This window comes from Hemiscyllium ocellatum, chromosome 2, assembly GCF_020745735.1.
Source record: "Hemiscyllium ocellatum isolate sHemOce1 chromosome 2, sHemOce1.pat.X.cur, whole genome shotgun sequence".
NCBI classification, from domain to species: Eukaryota; Metazoa; Chordata; class Chondrichthyes; order Orectolobiformes; family Hemiscylliidae; genus Hemiscyllium; species Hemiscyllium ocellatum.
In genome coordinates, this window is record NC_083402.1 from 117,456,528 (window position 1) to 117,477,690 (window position 21,163).

Genomic DNA, 21,163 nt, shown 5'->3' on the forward strand with positions numbered 1-21,163 from the left:
CTATACTTTAAAAGCACTTCTTAACTGTAAAATGTTCTAGAATGCCATGTGGTTGTGAAAGGTGCTATGTAAGTGCGAAGTATTCACATTTAAAATAAACTTTTAATTTTCATCATGTAAAAAATCCCACTTAAGGCTGGGATTAAAACCTTGATCACCTTAAGTGAAGTCCAGTCACATGAGCTCAACCAATGTTTAAAATCTGTGGACCAACAGGGATCCTGCTAACTGGTCAGAGAACTGGTGAGGAAATCTTATCAGTTCCCTGTGGTAGATTTGATGGGCTGGAATTGTCGTGAGTGGCCATGTCTGGGCCTCCCCCTTGATCAAGGTCTCCAGTTTCAACCAGCTGCTCAGCAAAAGATACCAGCAATGGAAGCCTGAGGCCTAGGCTGGTAGGGAAACACCAGGCTACAGGTGTGAGTGAAGAGGGAGTGGACTCCGAGACAGAGGCTGGGAGTCAGAAGTTAAGAGTGGGGGTTGACTTTCAGCAGCCGAGCCCCCTTTTCTGATGCTGGGCCCTTCAATCAGATATAGTTCCTCACAGTTGGAGCCCATACAATACTTTGCCCTCAGGAGGTCACTGGCAAACCCCTCACAGGCTTTTCTGGACAGCCTTTTGATCATGTAGGAATCCACTATAGACTGTAAGGATTCCAACTTGTGAGTTTCATCAGTTTAGCCCTCAAAAGGATCATAGCACAGAGTTGGCACTTGATCACTGGTTCTCTGACCAGCCTGCTAGATCCCTTCTGGTGAAGACAAAATAGCTGCTGATCCAATAGTAGGTGAGTAACCCACTGAAGGCTGGGATTAAGACTTTGATCCTCTCAAGTGAAATCCAGTCAGAGAAGCCCGGCCAATGTTTAAAATCTGTTGGGTAGTGTGAGCCCTTTAGTTCCCATGAAGTTGCAGTGGGTGTCATAGGTGTCAATTGTTGTATTCCTGAGTCTAAGTCACAACCATAGTGAAGAGGGGTCATGTAGCACAATGGTAGTGTTCCCACTTCTAAGCCAGGAGACATGGGTTCAAGTCCCACTTGCTCCAGAGATGTGTTGGAACAATTCTAACCAGGTTGATTGAAAACAAACAACTTTTTAAGGACACTGGAGTCCCTCCTACTTTCTAACTTAATCAGGGGAAGTTCTCCTGTCAGTGGGAGACTGACACAAGGCTTTTCCCATGATGAAGTGGACACAACCAACATGAAAAGACAGTTAAACAACAGATGCAATTGAAGGAAGGGGCATGCCTCCAATCTGCATGGCGGACCCCCAAAATAGGTGACCGTCCCTATTCCCTTTGCCTGACAGCAGCTCGCACAGTGAAAGCTATTGCCCACCTTGCCCTCAATCTTTCCCTGCTCCCATGAATTGGCCATTTAAGTATCTCAGTAGAGTCAAGGCTGGGCAGTCTGCTTAATATCTTCCCTGCTAACTGGAAAATAGAAGACCAGTCACATAAGAGTGAAGTGGCCATCCATACGTTTTTAAGAGTGTCCTTCCCACCTTCAAACCTGCCAGCCATGGAACAGACTATAAAATCCAGCCCTGAGTTTCAGTATGTTTTGGGAGTAAATTATCACGTTGGTTAAGAAAGATTAATGGCCACGTCTTGTTTCATGGGGTTATGCAGCACTGCTATTTGTTTATTCAGCTATTGTGAAGGTAGAGTCCCTGATGTTATCATTCATGTTAACGAGTTCGATAAAAACACAAGTCTTCTTTCTGTGGGAGCTGGCCATTGCATGGGACATTGACAATAGCAGGAAATTTTTGAGAGAGGTGGAGATGAAATAGGCACAGCCTCAAGTTTGGCGGTTTCCTGATTCTTGCAACAAGCTGGAAATGTTTGTGAAATTCTTTCTGAATTGCCAAATTAACCTCCGCCTCTTGGAGACGCAAGTTTTGTAAGGCTTCATGAATTACTGCAGTGAGCCACATATCATCCCTGTAAAAATGGGAGGTTTGTTAAAAATGAACAGAGATGTGTCAAATTTTCTTTCACCTCTCAGGTGTACAGACATTTTGGTCCTCAGCAGATAAAGCCAGCATTTGAAACCTTAACATCATTTTTATTTGATACTATCTCCAGGAGAATTGGTTCATTCTCAAGTAGGGGACCTCTGGCGATGAGCACTGTCAATTACCTTTTGATTCTACGTTTGAGAAATGACTATCTGTCAGCTTTTCACCTACCTGCTTCACTGCAATGGTGTTCCAATTAAGTTGTGCCCCCTTTCATATCATAAATCTCCCCCAAGAGCTTCACTGGACATTGACTTCAGCGAAACACTGACATCAAAAGTGAGATATTAAACCAGATGAGCAAAAGCTTGGTCAAAGATGTTGCCTGAAGAATGACAGATAGAATGCTTCAGGGAGGGAAATATTCCCTTTAGTCCAGGTCGCTGAGGGCACTGCTGTTAATATGGAGTGAAGGAAATTCTTAAAAATTTATTCATTTATGCGTGTCGTGAGCATCACTAGCCAGTATTTATTGCCCGTCCCTAATTGCCCTTGAGAAGGTGGTGGTGAGCTGCCATCTTGAACTGCTGCAGTTCACCTCCTGTGGGTTGACCCACAATGTCATTAGAGAGGGAATTCCTGGATTTTGACCAGTGACAGTGAAGCAATGGCAATATATTTCCAAGTCAAGCTGGTGAGTAGCTTGGAGAGGAAGTTGATTGTGGTGGTGTTCTTGTTTATCTGCTGCCCCTGTCCTTCTAGATGGAAGTGGTTGTGGGTTTGGAAGGTGCTGTCTGAGGATCTTTGGTGAATTTCTGCAGTGCATCTTGTAGATAGTACACACTGCTGTTAATTAGCATTGGTGGTGGAGTGTGTGGATGCAGTACCAATCAAGCAAACTGCTTTCAATCAATCAAGCAAGCTTCTTGAGTGCTTTTGGGGCTGCATTCACCAAGACAAGTGGGGAGTATTCCATCACACTCCTGACTTGTACCTTGTAGATGGTGGACAGACGTTTGAGAGTCAGGAGGTAAGTTACTCACCGCAGTATTCCTAGCCTCTGGCTTCACTAGGTTGACACCTCGTTTTCAAGCATGCCCTCCTGCACTCTCCATTAAAAGAGGGTTGATCCCTTGGCTTGGTGGTAATGGTTGAGTGGGAAACATGCCAGGCCATGAGGTTACAGATTGTGCTGGAGTGCAGTTCTGCTGTTATTGATAGCCCGCAGTGCCTCATGGATACCCATTCTTGAGTTGCTAGATCTATTTGAAGTCTGGCCCGTTTAGCACAGTGATAGTGCCACACAACATAATGGAGGGCATTCTTAACATGAAGGCAGTAAATACACAAGAGGCCAAGATGTGGAGAGACAGAGTTCCCAGAAATTTGTCTGTGAATGTTACTGGGAGGCACAGATGTCTTCTCTCAAATGAACTCTTACGAAAATGCTTTACTTTCTTGTGATCACTGGTCCTGTGTAAAGTTGGAATAATGTTTGACTCAGATCAGAATTTGACTTTGCATCTTTGTTACTTGGATTTTATTTGCTGAATAACTGAGAACATTTTTAAACCTAATGAACAATGTTTTACTGAAACTGGTGATACCAATAAGAAGTATGAGTGAAACCTAATGGGACATGTTTTGTCTTAAAGAGGTATTGACCAGTAATTCTATGCTGTTCACAGTAATAATGAAGGTGTCAAACAAAATGTTTTCTGGGTCCTAGAAGTAACATTTTTATATTTATACAGTGGCTTTTACTGTGCTGCTGTGATCTATACATTCGTGCTTATATGGTCTAGAGTGTGTCAAAGGGTGGCCACTTTCAGGTTTAATCAGAAGAATCTTGTAGAGTAACACAATGCGCTTTATTGCATCTCTGTAATTATTAAAGTTTAAATTTAAGAGTAAGTGCTGCAGTGGTCATGTCCCTATCCTGAGCTAGGAGCACCAGGTTCAAGTCCCACTTGCTCCAGAGGTCTTTAAATAACATCTTGAAAGAGGTTGATTAGAAAATATATATAAGAATAAGCCAGTTATTACTATAAAGCCTGTTATGAGGATCTAGCCTGAGGTCTGTCGCCCCATGATCCTACGTTATTCTCCCATCAAGTCCTCATATCATCATTACGGTGGGTAGTACTTATTGCAATATCAAATATTAACCTTTCTAGCTCATTCCAGAGGAGAAAGTGAGGTCTGCAGATGCTGGACATCAGACCTGAAAATGTGTTGCTGGAAAAGCGCAGCAGGTCAGGCAGCATCCAAGGAGCAGGACTATCGACGTTTCGGGCATGAGCCCTTCTTCAGGAATTAGCTCCTTCCAGACCCAAATCTAAAATCTCACCCCAATTTTTTATTATGGTAATTATTATAATTATATATGTGTTTGTATAATTGCATTACCTTTTTCACATCTTTCAGACCATCTGGAAATTTCTCTATTTCTACTGAATATATTCTCTTTGGAATTGAAAGAATGGTGGTTTGTTAGGTAGAAGAACTGTCTTCCTTTACACAGGACCAGTGATCACAAAAAAAGTAAAGCTTTTTTGGAAGAGTTCATTTGAGAGAAGCCATCAGTGCCTCCCAGATGTAAGGTTCACTTCAGAACTGCAGAATATTTCATCTCCTGTCATTATTTTACAGAGGGCATTGTCACTGCTACGGTTGCTGCTTTTCACTTGCAGTGTCTTGAATTTCTCGACGTTGCTTGTCTGTTTGAGGATGTCTTCCATGGAGATGTGTGCATCACTTCTCAATTTGAATAGTGAGTTTCATTCTCAATCCACTCATGGATCAACGCTGAATTAGATGGACTTTTTACTTCAACCTGTTAATTAGTTTGGATTCTATCGTTTTCCCTCAGCAACTGAAATTCTTCACTTCCTCAACTGTGTTACCTGAAAATTCCTTCTTGCTTGATATGACATCTATTAAAAAGAACCAGGAAGCTAGAATCTTCTGCTTCCCTGGCCATACTCTGAATGCTTCATATAAGTTACAACATTTGCTCTTCTCATTAGCAGGATGTGGATGTCTCTGGCTGAGCCAGCATTTATTGCCCATTTCTAGTTGCCTTTGAGGAAGTGGTGAGCTACCTTCTTGAACTGCTGCAGTTTATGTGCTGTAGAAAGACATACAGTGTCATTGAGAAGGGTTTTCCAGAATTTTGATCCAGTAACTGAAAGAATGGTGATAAAAATTTCCAAGTCAGGTAATGAGTAGTTTGTAGAGTAACTTGTTCCCATGTATCTGCTGCCCTTGTCCTTCTAGATGGTAGTGGTCATAGGATTGGAAGTTGCTGTCTAAGAAGTCTTGGTGAATTTCTGCAGAGGATCATATCTTTGGTACAAACTGCTACTACAAAGCATCAGTGATGGAGAGAGTGGATGTTTGCTGGTGTGATGCCAATCAAATGTGCTGCTCTATCCTGGATAGGGTCAAGTTTCTTGAATCTTGTTAGGGCTGTATCCATCCAGGTAAGGGGTAATGTTCTATCACATTCCTAAATTGTGCTTTGTAGATGATGGACAAGCTTAGGGGATTCTTGACGTGAGGTGCTCACAATAGGATTCTTAGCCTTTGACTTGCTGTTTAGTCATAGTACTTATACAGTTAGTCCAGCTCAGTTTCTGCTCAATGGAAGTTCACATGAGAGGAAAATAGATGTGTACTTCATCTGAGAAAACAGCAACATACAATGTTTACATTATTGGATAAATAATCTAGAGACTTGAACTGATGGCCCTGTGTCATGTGTTCGAAACACATTATGAGAGCTGGGCATATAAGCCCAATTCATGAAATAAATGCAATACAAATTTTTATAGATGCACTATAGAAAGCATCCTATCCAGATGCAGCACAGCATGGTATGGTAACTGTTCTTCCCAAGATCAAAAGAAACTACAGAAAGTTGTGAAGGCAGCCCAGTCCATCACACAAACCAGCCTCCCACCCACTTACTTCATCTTTACTTCCCGCTACATCAAGAAAGAAAACAACATAAGCAAAGAGCCCTCCAATGCCAGTTATATTCTCTTGCACCCTCTTCCCTTGGGCAGAAGATATAAAAGTATACATGTACAAACAAATTCAAAAACAGCTTCATCTCTGCTGTTTTTAGACTTTAGAATAGACTTCTTTAATGTTAATGTTGATCTCTCTCTGCACCTTCTTGTTAGTGTATCCTGCACTCTGTTCTGTTAACCTGATGTACTTGTATAGTATGAACTGCCTGTAAAGCACGTAAGACAACATTTTCACTGTACCTCGGTGACAGTAATAAATCAAATCAAATCAAATCAAAATTTGAAATAAAAGAAAAGTAATGGTGATCACATGATTGCCATAAAATCCCCAGCAGTTTGTTAATGTCCTTCACTAAAGGAAATCTGCCTTTCTTGCCCAATCTCTATTCTGTCTGGGAATAGTCTAACAAGGCCTCTTGTTTGATTTTAGGAACATTTCTGCAGCAACTTCATTCAAGGCTTATTACAGAGAGGCAATAAATGTCAGCCGTGCCTACAACAATCAAAATCTGTAAATGAATAAGAAACAGTAGATCATCCTGTCTCTTTAAACATATTGAAACATTGTTAGTCTTTGACTATCCTGCTCTCAGTACATCAGAGAAATTGTAGAAGATATTTCTAAAACCTCTGCCTGCCTCCAAATTATTTGATTTGAATGGTAATAATTATATAATTTTTAAAAACTCTTTCAGTTTACAAAGGCTATTTGCTTACATACATATTCTGTTGAAGAAGTAACCATTGTTTTGTTATTGCTGTTATCTCAAAAGCATCCCTCACAGTGAAAGAATCATCTACACTTTAGCCAGACTGTGCTTCACAAAGCAGTTTGACAGGAAATAAATTGTTTTTATATGGAATACCATAGAATGTTACAGCATAGAAACAGAGTGTAGCCCAACTGATCAATTCAGGTTCTTACACTCCATATTAACTCTTTGCATCCTCCCTTATCTAACCCTGCAAACTCAAACACCTAAAGCTAAAGCAAAATACTGCAGATGCTGGAAATAAAACAAAACGTGACGGACAAACTCAGCAGGTCTGGCAGCATCTGTGGAGAGAGAAACTGAATTAATGTTTCAAGTCTATCAAGACTCCTTCAGAACTCTGTGGACAAAATGTGCCTTCGATAACATCTATTTTCTCAGTAATTCTTTCTGATAAGCTCAATCCTTTATTCTTATCTTCCTTTTGTGCTTATCTAGCTTTCCCTAAAAGTGCTTATGTTACTTGCCTCACCTATTTTGTGTGTAAGAAAATGTGCACTCTGGCAAGAGACCTCATATTGCATCAATAAGAATGACAAAGAACAAGGTTCAGTGGACTACATGCTTACCTGTTACCAAACTGACAGACAAAATGGGCCTTCTCTGATTCTATGCTTCCAACGAGGAACATGTTAGAAAATTAAATATATCCAAAGAAATACTCAACACAATTTGAATTTATGTCAATGTACACATACAAATGCTGTCATCCTGATCTTGTTAAAACTCTAGCCTTTATTAAGCTTATTTACCAAGTGTTGTTTTATTAGGATAGCCTTAAGGGACTTGCTTCTAATCAGCCAATTTTCAAATGTTAGATTTAAAAAAACGCACAGAAAGAGAACTTCAGCAAGATTTGAAATCCCCAGGACCAGTACAATGACTCAGCTTCTACTACTGGATTCAGTTCAAAGATTACAAATTTACATTACTCAGAAATTCAAGATGTCACAGATAATACCACACGGACAACTGACTTGAGGGATTCAGTGGCCACTTCATTTGTGACATTGACTGGTCAGTGTGCCAATCTACTGTGAAAGGCTTTGTAACTGAACCAAAACTGGTTCCCACTCCACCTGACAGATGTTCACTTTCTAGCAGGGTTTATGAGCTATGCAACTGGCCTGAAGTAACCCTTAGCATGTCAGGAAGATATTCAGCCATTACATCTTATTCTACTCTACTGAGTTTTGTTAAACACCAGACAGGCTTCGAATGCATTCTGGAACTTCCTTGTTGAATATGAAACTACTGTCATATTTGAACACAGCTAGATTCTGTCTTCAATGTTAAGCTTTATTTAATATGAATCATAGAATGGTTGTAGCTCAGAAGGAGGCTGTTCAGCCTATCAGGCCTGTGCTAGTGAGCTCAGGACAAGATACTCAGCTGGACACAATCCACAACATATGCACATAGTCCTGTGATTTGTTTCTCTTCAGATTATTATCATTTCTTTTGAAGGTCAAGATTGAATCTGCCCTTAGAACCGTCTCTGGTAGTGCATTCCAGATCCATAGCCACGAGCTGGGTTAAAATGGTTTCTCCTCTTGCCATCTTTGATTCTTTTGCAAACCACTCTCAATTGGTGTTATCTTGTTCTTGACCTCCCACCAGCAGAGAATTTTCCACAAGATTTCATTGGATTCAGTTTTACTCAAGCTCCTTTGATGCCATATTTGGTCAATTGCGCTCTTGGTGTTAAGGTTAGTCAATCTCACCTCTGGAATTCAGATCTTTTGTTCATGTTTGGGCCAATCCTGTAATGTGGTCAGAACCTGAGCAGCCCAGGCAAAACCCAAACTGGGTGTCAGTGAGTCGGTTGTTACTAAACAAATGCTGTGTTATTGCACTGTTGATGACCCCCTCCATCACTTTACTGATGATCAAGAATAGACTGATGGGGCACTAATTGACTGGGTTAGATTTGTCCTGCTTTTGTATACAGGACATACACGGACAATGTTCCACATGGTCAGGGAGATTCCAATGTTATAGCTGTACTGGAATAGCCTGGCCAGGGATACAGTAAGTTCTAGAGTAAGAGTCTTCAATAATATTCCGGAATGTTATCTGACCCCTTGGCCTTTGCTGTATCCAACACCTTGAGCTATTTCTTGATAGAGTGAGTCAAATTGGCTGAAGGTATGGAATTCTATTAACTAAATAAGTAACTTGTCACTGCTGGCATGTTTCTTATTTACATATGCTAATTGATTATAAAGGAAATGTGAATGTTTAGCATTGACGTGCTAAAATGTGGTCAGCATGCCCTTTATTATTTTATATATTTATTCTTTTGAAGTAATTGAATAGATGAGACATGAATAACCTTTAGTGGTTCTAATTGTTCTGATAACTAAAGGGTAATCTTTTACTAGCATAAGAAAGGAATCACATCCACCTGAATTAATCTCCAATGACTTTGTACAAATCCTTTGGCTCCTAAAATAAATCAGAAGTCAGCAATGCTTCAGTATTTTGTTTATTTATTTACTTTGGGATATTTTGATGCTTTTAGAGGTATCCAAGATCTCAGCATTTTCCTAATTGCTACACCCAGTGCAAGGACTGAAAATATTCAGGGTGGATGTGATGCAATACCAAGGCATGTATTAACATCTGTGGTTAGTTAGATTAGCTTTAGAAGGAGAAAAAAGAGGAAAGTAAAAACAGATACTTCTAAATCTCCAACAATCAATATTTGAAGGAATGAGACCTCACACATGTAATGGATAACTTTTATTATGAAAGAGTTTGGATAACAATAATTAGTGTTTATCATTTAATTTAAAGGGTACACAGGCCAAGATAGGCATGACTTAACTTCCTGAAGTAAGTATTGAGTGAAGCAATAGCAACTTCCTGTCATTCAGTATACAACAAGATTGAGACGAATAGTGAGAGTTTGTTATGAAGAGGTCAACACTTGGACTTAATTGCAGATCTCCTGCTGAACTCCATTCCCCCCTACATCCTACTGGTTTTTTTTTGCCTTTTGCACTTCAATTAAGTAAAGCTCCATTAGCCCGATCAAGGTTCATGCGGCTGAACAATCTCACGAGAGCATTGGGACCACTGTAATGTTTCTGCATCAATAGGTCTACATGGCACCATATGGCCCCTTTAGACATAAGGGACTGGGTCAGGATTGGCCAAAATCTAGCAACAGAGAAAGGTAACTTCATGCCATTGGTCTAGAATAGACCTGGGCTCAGGATGCAAAGCTGAATAAACATCTACTGCTCATTCCCAGTGCATCAACATTTTAATGAATATACAAACATATGAGTTAAGAGGAGAGTATGCCACTCAGCACTTTGAACCTGGACTGCCATTTAATAAGGTCATGGCTGATCTGATTACTTCATATTCCCACCTACTTCTGAGAACCTTTGGTCACCTTGCTTATCAATAATCTATCCATCTTTATTTTAAAATATTTAAAAGGCTTCCTCTGCCTTTTGAGAAAGATTGATCCACAGAGTCACCACCCTCAGTGAGAAGAAAATCTTCATTCCAATCTGAAATGAGCAGCCCTATCTTTTTAAACAGTGACGGCTGTTATATAATACACTTGGATTTCCTGCAATGTTGCTCTCAGCATATTAAAGATTACAAGAATAGATTTCACCTTCCTGCCCCCATTCTAACCCATCCCAAGTAGTCTTCAGTGTTCCAATAGCCTAACCTATTTCGGGGACATTGAGTAATAATGTGCCTGGACAGGTCAGAAGAAGCAGTGGGCCATGTTGCCAATGTGACACACCTAATCAAGAAAAGAGGGAAGCATTAGATCACTTAGCCCAACATCTATTGTTGGAAAAATAGTGAAATCAATTATTAAAGAAGTAATAGCAGCATATTTATGAAATTATAAGCTAATCAAACAGAGCCAACATGGCTTCATGTAAGAGACATCGTGTCTGACTAATTTATTAGAGTTTTTCAAGGAAATCTCAACCAGAGTGGTCAGGGGGGATTCTGAAGATATGTTGGCTTCGGAATTCCAGAAGGTATCTAGAACGTTTAGTCATAAGAGCTCAGAGTCTTAGAGGTAGATTAGATTAGATTCCCTACAGTGTGGAAACAGGCCCTTTGGCCCAAACAGTGCACACCGACCCTCCAAAGAGCAACCCTCCCAGAGCCATTTCCCTCTGACTAATGCACCTTTGGCACTATGGGCAATTTAGTATGACCAAATCACCTAACCTGCACATTTTTGGACTGTGGGAGGAAACTGGAGCACTCAAAGGAAATCCACACAGACACAGGGAGAATGTGCAAACTCCACACAGACAGTTGCCTGCGGCTGGAATCGAACCTGGGACCCTGGCGCTGTGAGGCTGCAGTGCTAACCACTGAGGCACCGTGCCACCCTATAGTATAATAGCATGGATATAAATTAATTGATGAAACTGCAAGTGGGAATAAGGGGTTCTTTCTCATATTGGCAACTTGTAACAGTGGAGTTCCACAAGGAACAGGGCAGGGCCCACAACTGTTTACAATACAGTAGTACCCCCATACCTGCGGCGGATATATTCCAGGACCTACCGCAGAAGGCCAAAACCATGGGTAGGAGCGAACTCATTCATTTATATGGGAAAGATACCTTCCCAGCAGCTTCCTGGTCCCTAGTTCTGAAACGTTCCCTTTTACATGTTCGGGCCACGGGAAACCGCGGGTAACTGAAACTGCTGAAAATGATCCTGTGGATACAGGGGTCACCCTGTACATATAATAACTTCAAGGAAGGAAGCAAAAGTACTGTTGCCAAATTTGCGGCCAACACATAAATTAATGGAAAGGCAAGTTGCGAGAGGAATACAAACAGTCTATGGAGAAAGATTGATAAGTTAGGTCACTCGGCAAAAAAGTTGGCAAATGGAGTATTATGTGGGAAAATGTGCAATTGTTCATTTCGGAAGAGAGAACAAAAGAACAGTATTACTTAAATGGACTCTATTCGCCAGAGATCAGAAGAATGAGAAGTGATTTCATTGAAACAAAAAGCGTCTTTAAGGTCTTTGATCGGCTAAATGTTGAGAGGATGTTTACCCTCATGGGGGAGTCTAGGACCAGAGGACATAGTCTCAGAATAAAGGAACACAAATTTAAGACTGAGTCACAGAGATGTACAGCAAGGAAACAGACACTTCGGTCCAACTAGATCATGCCAACCAGATAGACTGAGGAGGAATTTCTTCTCTCAAAGGGTTCCTAGTCTTTGGAACTCCTTGCCGCAGAGAACAGTGGGGACAGAATCCTTGTGTTTATTTAAGGCTGAGATAGATAGACTCTTGATCAGTCGGGCACTCGGGTTATGAGGAAAAAGCAGGCAAGTACATGTGAGGAATGTTGTCAGATCAGCCATGATCCTTTCGAATAGCAGAGTAGGCTCGAGGAGCCATAAGGCCAACTCTTGTTCCTATTTCTTATGGTCTAATTGTCTAATGTAGCTGGGGAGGCTCTAATTGCTATTGAAACATACAAACCAAAGCAGTAGTGCCAATTGCCCAGAGGATCTCATGGAACCTCGAAGAGCACTTATACTTTTCCCAGCCTCAATAACCCAGGTTGTAACCATAAGACTTGACTTAGGCTGGACAGCAAACTGATGCTTGTCAGAGTATACACTGTTGTTTTTACATTTGGGAAGATTACAGTGGAGTAGTTAGGACTTGGCTATGTGTAAAGGTCAGAAAGAAGGATGAAGGAAGGAAATATTGGGGGGGGGAGCGTGGGAAGGGGTGCACGTATTGGCCATTGGAAGAATAGTAAAGGTAGCAGAGAGCAAAGCTGCATTGTATATATGGTGGAGCACTGGCTGTAACACCATAATGCCTTTCATTTAAGAGGGACAGAAATGATCTTGTGTCCAAGAATGGGCTGGGAAAATACATGTACACAATCATGTATTCCTCTGTTTCTTTCAGACTCGAGGTGGAAATAGAACAACTAGAGACAGAAGAATCCCAAATCGCTGCCAAAGAGCAAATCCTTCGGGAAAAGCTACGGGAAGCTGAGAAATCTATCGAGGACTTGCAGAAGGTAGATATCAAGGAAGCAGAGCATTATTTACTGGATAGTTTGGACGCACATTTGGCAGCTGAAAGTTTGAGTTGGAACCAAGTCACCTTTCAAATCAAAAGTAGAAAATCCCTTTAAAAAGCAAGAAGATAACAATGCTTTAAAATATATACATGAGCATGCACGTTTTAAGAGCCTAGAGAATTGGTTGCAAATTACCAAGAAGAAAGTCTTGAGTTTTCACAGGTAGTGCATTATTACCCCATGATATCACTCCAACCATTTTCCTGAACCATTCTTGGCACCTGGTGATAATATGGTTCTAATCCCAACACTACAGAGGAGGACTATTATGACAGATTGAAAATGGGAATGAAATGAAGAGCAATTATCCAAGTAGAAAATAAGGAACATAGGAACAGGAGTAGGCCATTCCACCCTGTAAGCCTGGTCCACCATGCAATGAGATTATGGCTGATCTGTGGGTTAACTTCGTATTCTGGCCCGTGTCTCTTAATGCCTTTTCTTAGGAAAAAATTATCTATCTCAGTTTTAAAATTAACAACTGATCCAGCATCCATTGCCATTTGTGGAAGGGAGTTCCAGATATCTACCAACGTTTGTGTGCAGATGTTCTTCCTAACATCTCTCCTGAATAGTTTGGCCTTAATGTTTAGACTAGATTTCAGTTCTGGAATCCCCAACCAGTGGAAATAGTTTCTCTTTCTCTATCCTGTTTATTCCTATTAATATCATGAAGACTTCAATCAGTTCACCCCTTTATCTTCTGAATTATACAGAAAACAGGTCTAATTTGTATAATCTCTCTTCATAATCATAGAATAGAAACCTTACATGATGGAAGCAGGTCATTTGATCCATTGAGTCCACACCGACACTCTGAACAGCATCCCACCCAAATCCATCCCCCCTACCTTATCCCTGTAACACTTCATTTCCCACCGTTAATTGATGTAGCCTACAAACCCTTGGACACTGTGGGCAATTTAGCATGGCCAATCTACCTAACCTACACATCTTTGGACTGTGGGACGAAACTGAAGCACTCAGAGGAAACCCACACAGACACAAGGAGAATGTGCAAACTCCACACAGACAGTTGTCCAAGGGCAAATTGAACCTGGGTACCTGGCACTGTGAGGCAGCAGTGCTATCTACTCAGCCACCATGTTGCTTTTGATTTGATTTTATTATTATCACATGTACTGAGATATAGTGAAATTTTTTTTGAGTGCTAACCAGACAAATCATACCTTAAATAAGTACATGAGGGTAAGAGAACAGAATGCAGAATACAGTGTTACAGCTACAGAGAAGGTATAGAGAAAGATCAAGTATCATTGTTGTAATATATGTTGTACTCCCTCCAAAGCCAATTTATCCTCCCCAAGGTGTGGTGCCCAGTTCTGCCCGCAGTGTTCCAAGTAGGGTCTACACAAGGTTTTGTATAACTTCAGAATAACCTCAGCACTTTTATACTCCAGTACTCTATGTATAAAGATCAGTATTTCATTAGCTTCCTTGATCTTTACTGCACCTGTTTGTGGCATTTTAAAGATCTATACATCTGGTAACCCAAGTATCTTTGGGACATCTGTTGTATTTAACTTCATACCATCAAGAAAACACCCTGAACTATCAATTTTCAGTCTAAAATAGATTGCTTCACACCTACTACACTGAACTCCATCTGCCTCAGATTTTGCTCACTCACATAGTATATCAATAGCCCTTTATACATTTATGCCATCATCTACTTGGTATAGAATACCATCTAACTTTGATTCATCAGAAATTTTGGATAAATAACCTTACAATCAAAGATGTTAATAAATAATGTGAATAATTGCAGCCCTAACACAGATTCATGTGGGACACCATTTGTCACAGATATTTCCTGATCAACCTATTCAGAGAGATGTTATTACACACTCTGGAGGAAGTGGGACTCAAACCTGGGTCTCCTGTCTCAGAGATAGGCCAAAAGATATCCTGTACTACTGGTCACATCCTGCCAATTTGACTACCTACTCATTATCTCTACTTTCTGCCTTCCACCACCCAACCAATTCCCAACCTTGTCGGTATTTTGCAAGCATTTCCACAGGCTTTTACCCTATTTATTAGTCTATCAGGTGGGATTTTACCAAATGCTTTACCGTCTATCCATAGTCATTCCAGTGTACTTTAAAAACCTCTTCAAAAACTTCAATGAGGTCTGTCAGGTATGACCTACATGTCATGAATCCATGCTGGTTCCTGCTGATTAATTGAAAATGTTCGAGATGTTCAATTACCCCATTCTTGATTTTAGATTCCAATGCCCCATACTACCCTTTCAGGCAGTGTTTTCCAGATCACAGTAACTTGTTGTTAGATTGATCCCAAGCCAGTTGGTGAGATATAAAACAATAATACTTTTCATGATAATGAGTCTTTTCACAGAATGCAACATTATATCTTTTTATTCCCCATCTACGACCCACTGTCCCAGCAGGCTCTCTTTTTCAATGTTCTGGGTATTTTTAATCCATCTGCTCAGACAAGTTAGGATTTACCTCTGGAAGAGGTGGGACTTAATATCTTAAAAATATCATTAATATTATATTTATACTCGCTATGTTAAAAAAGTCTGTTCTCACCTCAGTTTTTGTTTTACTGATAATTAAAAACTGGGTCAACTGCCTGAAAGGGCCCTGTTGCCATAGCACTGTTGCAGTTATTACTCAGAATAAAGTGCAGTCATATTTCTCACATGGTTAAAGGAGGTCCTGCCTAAGTAGCATCTGCTGCCACTAGATATTAATGGGCTTCTCAATAGAGCTAGGTTCACAGAAGCACAGATGTTTTAAAAGCTCATCTGCAGCTGGCAAAATGAGGCAAGGAGTGGCCTGACAGATGCCCAAGGTTATTAGCAGTAAAGGCTAAGACAAGATTTGAATGTCGTTTTCAAAAGAGTGAAGGCTCTCCATTGAGTAAGTAAACAGAAACCATTGCTGAGGGAAGAATAATCATGGGCCCAGATTTCAGGTGACTGGCTAAAGAACCAGAAGCAACATTGGGAAAAACTTTATTTTCTCTACCAGTGTTTAAGATTTAGACCCGAACATAAAAGCAAAATATCAAGAATGGTGGAGATCTGTAATAAAAACAGAAAGTGTTGGAGAAACTCAGCAGGTCTGACTGCATCTGTGGAGCTGTTTCAAGCTTAATATGACTCTGTGAGGAATATTTACAGCACACATAGTTTTATTTCAAACTGTATCTTATAAAATCTCTATTGCAAGTTCAGATACAGTTGGTCCAAGTTATTTTTGTTCTTTCTACTCCAATTACTCCCTATCTATTTTTAGATTAGATTACTTACAGTGTGGAAACAGGCCCTTCGGCCAACAAGTCCACACCGACCCTCCAAAGAGCAACCCACCCAGATCCATTCCCCTACACCTAAAACTACAGGCAATTTAGCATGGCCAATTCAACTAACCTGCACATCTTTAGATTGTGGGAGGAGACCGGAGCACCCGAAGGAAACCCACGCAGACACAGGGAGAATGTGCAAACTCCACACAGACAGTTGCCCAAGGTGGGATTTGAACCCGGGTCTCTGGTCCTGTGAGGCAGCAGTGCTAACCACTGTGTCACCATACCACCCGTTCTTTAAAACTCACCTCTTTGACCATGCAGCTGTCTTAATGACTCCTTCTGTAGTTCAATTTATTTAATAGCACTCTTTATGAAGTGCCTTAAACGGTTTTACTATATTAAAGGTGCCATATAATCATAGAATCCTTACAATGTGGATGCTGGCTATTTGGCTCATCGAGTCCACACTGATCCTGTGAACAGCATCCCACCCAAACCCATTCCCTGCCCTATCTCTGTAACCCTACATTTCCCATGGCTAATCCACCTAAACCATATTGGACTGTCAGAGGAAACTGAAGAACCCATTTAGACACAGAGGGAATGTGCAAACTCCACACAGACGGTCGTCCAAAGCTGGAAGTGAACCAAAATCCCTGGTGCTGTGAGGCAGCAGTAATAACCACTGAACCACCATGCTACCCATAAATGTAAGTTGTGTGTCAAATGAAACTAAGACATATTTTCATCAATATCTTATCAAATGTAGTTTAAAAGTTTCCAGGCTCACAAATATTCTCACAAAGGCTTGACTTGAATTGAAGGATTGAAACAGAGCACAAAGCCCTTGAAATGATGAACCTGTCCAGAACCAGGGTCACAAATTAAAGATACAGGGTAGGTCATTTAGGAGCGAGGTGAGAATAAATTCCTTCACCCAGAGAACGAGAAGCCTGATTCTCTACCACAGAATATGGTTGAGGCTAAAATATTACATATTTTCAAGATGGAATGAAATTAGGTTCTTAGGATCAAAGGGTGTGGGACAAAATTGGGAACGGAGTACTGAGTGGGATGATCAGCCACAATCATGTAGAATGGTGTAACAGGCACAAAGGGCCGAATGGCCTATTTCTGTTCTTATTTTCTAGGTATGAATAATCTGTATCGCAACACATATATATCTGCCTTGGTCCCATAGCCTATTAGATCCTCCTGCAACAAAAACCCATTAATCCCAGTTTTAATGTTTTCAGCCTTTTGGGGATTTGCTTCCAGATTCAACTTCCCTTTTTAAAGAACTATTTCCTGGCATCATCTAGAAACAGCCTGTCTCTAAGTGTAAGGATACCCTCCTGTATGCTCCAACAGGAAGTAATAGTGGTGTTTTCTATCTACCTATCAACTCTTTTGATTAACTTAAACATGGGAGTTAAATTGTTCCCATGATGCAATATATTCAAGGAGTAGAAGGCCAGAGTATACCCTCAAATTGATCCCGTTGATTCCTCATACTATTCTGTGCTATACCCTGACCAGTGCACTCCTAGCAGCATACAGAACTCAATACACTGCTTCAAACGGGGTTTGACCAGAGTTCTGTACAGAGAGCTGCAGCACGACTTCCACCTTTTTTGTATTGCAGCCCTTGTGTTTAAAGGACCTTGTTAATAGCTATTGGCACAGCATTGTTGTCACAGAGAATGTTCCTGGAGCTCAACGATGACCTTTCGTCCTCACCAAGTGGGCCCCACCAAAATACAATTGAGTATGGCTCCCCTGCAGGAATGAAAACAACTGTATGACATTTCTTTAAAAGCTCCACGCCACACAAATCTGTGTTAAATGTCAATTGATGGATGGAGGCCACCATCATTTCAGAATCAGTACATTCCCATTCATTACTTCAGAAAAAAAGCAGTCAGTCTTTGCTCCCTTTTAAAAGCAGCAGAGTGCTTGGCATTCGTAGTGATAATATGCAATCATGTGACTTTTACGCACTGATGCTCGGCTGCTTAGGTCTGTATAAAGAGTCCTGTTATTGTGCTTTATAATATTTGCAATAGAACCTAGAAATTCAATCTCAGCATTTACACAGGTGATAATCTTATAATGAGACCCTGTGCCCTCAATTCATTGTGTTTTGTCTGGCATTAATGTTTTGTATGTTCACGTTTTCTTTTTTCTTCACAGGGTTTCTCCAATCCTGATGGAGGTAAGTGCGTATTTTATACAGGGTTTAAGATAGACTGGTTAGCAGGGTTGTTTGCTTCTCTCTGGCATAGATGAAGACTGCAGTTGCATGCGCCACCTTCACTGAGTGAACACTCCTATACATGACCGCTCTTAAAGAGAAATAGTCTGCATCAAAAAAGAGCTGCTAACTAAAACCTATTATTGTGCATTAGCAATTCTAAAATTTAAAAAAATGCTGAAGGACTCCTCTAAGTACACTCTAACGTACTTGCAATGTTTCTCAGAGGGAAAAGCCAATACTGGTCAGTACTGACCTTTGTTTTGAAATACACAAGACGAGTCAGACCAGTCTGTATCATTTACCAGTTTTATTTGTTTTGCTTCTCGGTTTGATGTTATAATATAATCAGAAATGTGTGAATCTTTGAAATTCTCGAAATGGTGATGCTCAGCTATTGAGTATATTCAAGGCTGAGATTGATGGATTTCTGTGCACGAAGAGAATTAGGTTCTATGGGTTAATACGGGAAAGTTAGAGTAATATAGAAGGTCAGCCTTTGAGTGGTGGAACAGTTCAAGGTGCTGGATGGCAAATGCTACTCTCATTTTGTATGTTCTTATAATGTAACGTATTGGTGGCAGGAAGTTTAATCTCCTCTGTGCTCTGGGGTTGCATTTTACACATGAGAAGCTGGGAGAGGGGTGGTGGCTTATCCTTACCACCTTTTTTTAATAGTGGCACCATATTAGCCAATCTCCAGCACCTCAACTGTGACTATCAATGATACAAATATCTCAGCAAGGGGCTCAGCAATCTCTTACCTAGCTTCCCCACAAAATATTTGGGTACACCTGATCAGATTTCATCCATCTTTATGCATTTTATGACATCTAGTACATTCTCTTCTGTAATATGGACGTGTTTTAATATGTCACTATTTATTGCCCCAAGTTCCATATCCATTTCCATAGTAAACACAGAAATATCTTCTCTAAGTACAGCCATGACGTTATCCCTAATGAAAAACATCACTCCCTCTCCTCTCTTGCCTCCCTTTCTATCCTTCCTATAGCATCGATACCCTGGAACATTACACTGCCAATCCTGTCTATCCCTGAGCCATGTCTTTATAATTGCAATGCTATCCCAGTGTCATTTTCCCAACCATTCCCTGAGCTTATAGGCCTTACTTGTTAGGCCTCCTACTTTGAAATAAATGTAGTTTAATTTATCAGACCTAACTCATTCTCTGCTTTGTTCCTATCTGCCCTGACTCTTTGACTTGCTCCTTTTTCCAACTGCACCAGTCTCAAGCTGATCTCTTTCCTCACTATCTTCCTGGGTCCCACCACAACTACCACCACCCCCCACTGACCCCACCACCCCTTACTGGTCTAAATCCTCCTGACCATCTGAGCAAATCCCCCTGCCAGTATATTAGTCCTCTTCTAATTCAGGTGCAACCCGTTCTTCTTGTACATGTCACTTCTCCCCCAGAAGAGATCCAATGATCCAAAAATATGAATCTTTCTCCTCTGCACCAGTTCCTCAGTCACATATTCATCTTCTCTATCCCCTTATTCCTACTCTCACTAGCTCGTGGCATCATGAGTAATTTAGATATTACTGCCTTCAAGGATCTGTTTTTTAAATTCCTGCTTAATTTCCTATATTCGCTCCTCAGAACCTCAATCTTTTCCTCTTCCATGTCATCAGTTCAAATGTCTACAGCTTCCCACTACCCTCTCCCAATCCCACACACACATTTCCTGAAGGTAACCAATCTACGTGACTGTATTTGCGATTTTTCTCCCTTCCTGAAACTACCATCCATCACACGCCTTAGCTCCTGTAAATTCCCCATTACCTCTAACTGCTGCTCCAACTGATCCTTGTGATGCAATAGGATTTCCAATCAAACACACTTCTTGCAGACATAATCATCAGGAATATTGAAATTCTCCCTAATATCCCACATCTGACAGGAAGAGCACATCACTCTACTAAAGGCCACCTTTCACTTTAACAATGTACAGACCCAGAAAATAGCATAGTCTTATTGCTCTTAAAATGCTGTTCCAGGTTAACTTAGTACTATGCATTTGCTACTAAGTCTCAATAAAGAAATGAAACTGATGAACCACTTGGCATTGACAGTGGGATCAGAAAAGGCAACATCAGACAGAACCCTGTCGACCTTGCAAAAGTCTCCTTACTAACATCTGGGAGCTGGTGCCGAAGTTGGGAGACCTGTCTCAAAGACTACGCAAGCAACAGCCTGATATACTCCATGTACTGACTCCATGTACTCATGGAATCATCCCTTACAGACAATGAAGCAGACCCACCATCACTATCCCTGGGTATGTCCTGTCCCACCAGCAGAGATGGCAGCATAGTGGTATACAGTGAGGAGGGAGTCACCCTGGGATTCCTCAACATTGACACTGAACCTCATGAAATCTCATGGCTTTAGGTTGAACATGGGCAAGGAAATCTCCTGCTGATTACCACGTAATGCCCTCCTTTGGCTGATGAATCATGATGTTAAAAAGCACTTGGAGGAAGCACTGAGGGAAGCAAGGGTGCAAAATGTATTCTGGGGGGGATTTCAATGTCCACCATCAACAGCAACCTGGCAGCAGCAGTACTGATCAAACTGTTTGAGTTCCAAAGTGGGTAGCTACTATACTGGGTCTACAGCAGACGGTGGAGGAACCAACAGGAAAGAAAAGCATACTTGACCTCATTGTTATCAATCTGCCA

The 21,163-nt window shown here is 40.9% G+C and overlaps 1 protein-coding gene across 2 annotated transcripts in view; it reads left to right on the top strand.

Moving 5' to 3' along the window:
* palm2akap2 (PALM2 and AKAP2 fusion) overlaps window positions 1–21,163 on the top strand; it is a 193,863-nt gene that overhangs the window by 114,148 nt on the left and 58,552 nt on the right. For both annotated transcript variants that reach the window (XM_060839270.1, XM_060839278.1), the window contains exons 4-5: window positions 12,720–12,834; window positions 18,394–18,415. In XM_060839270.1, coding sequence (XP_060695253.1) covers window positions 12,720–12,834; window positions 18,394–18,415 — 137 coding nt within the window. The remainder of the gene's footprint in view (window positions 1–12,719; window positions 12,835–18,393; window positions 18,416–21,163) is intronic.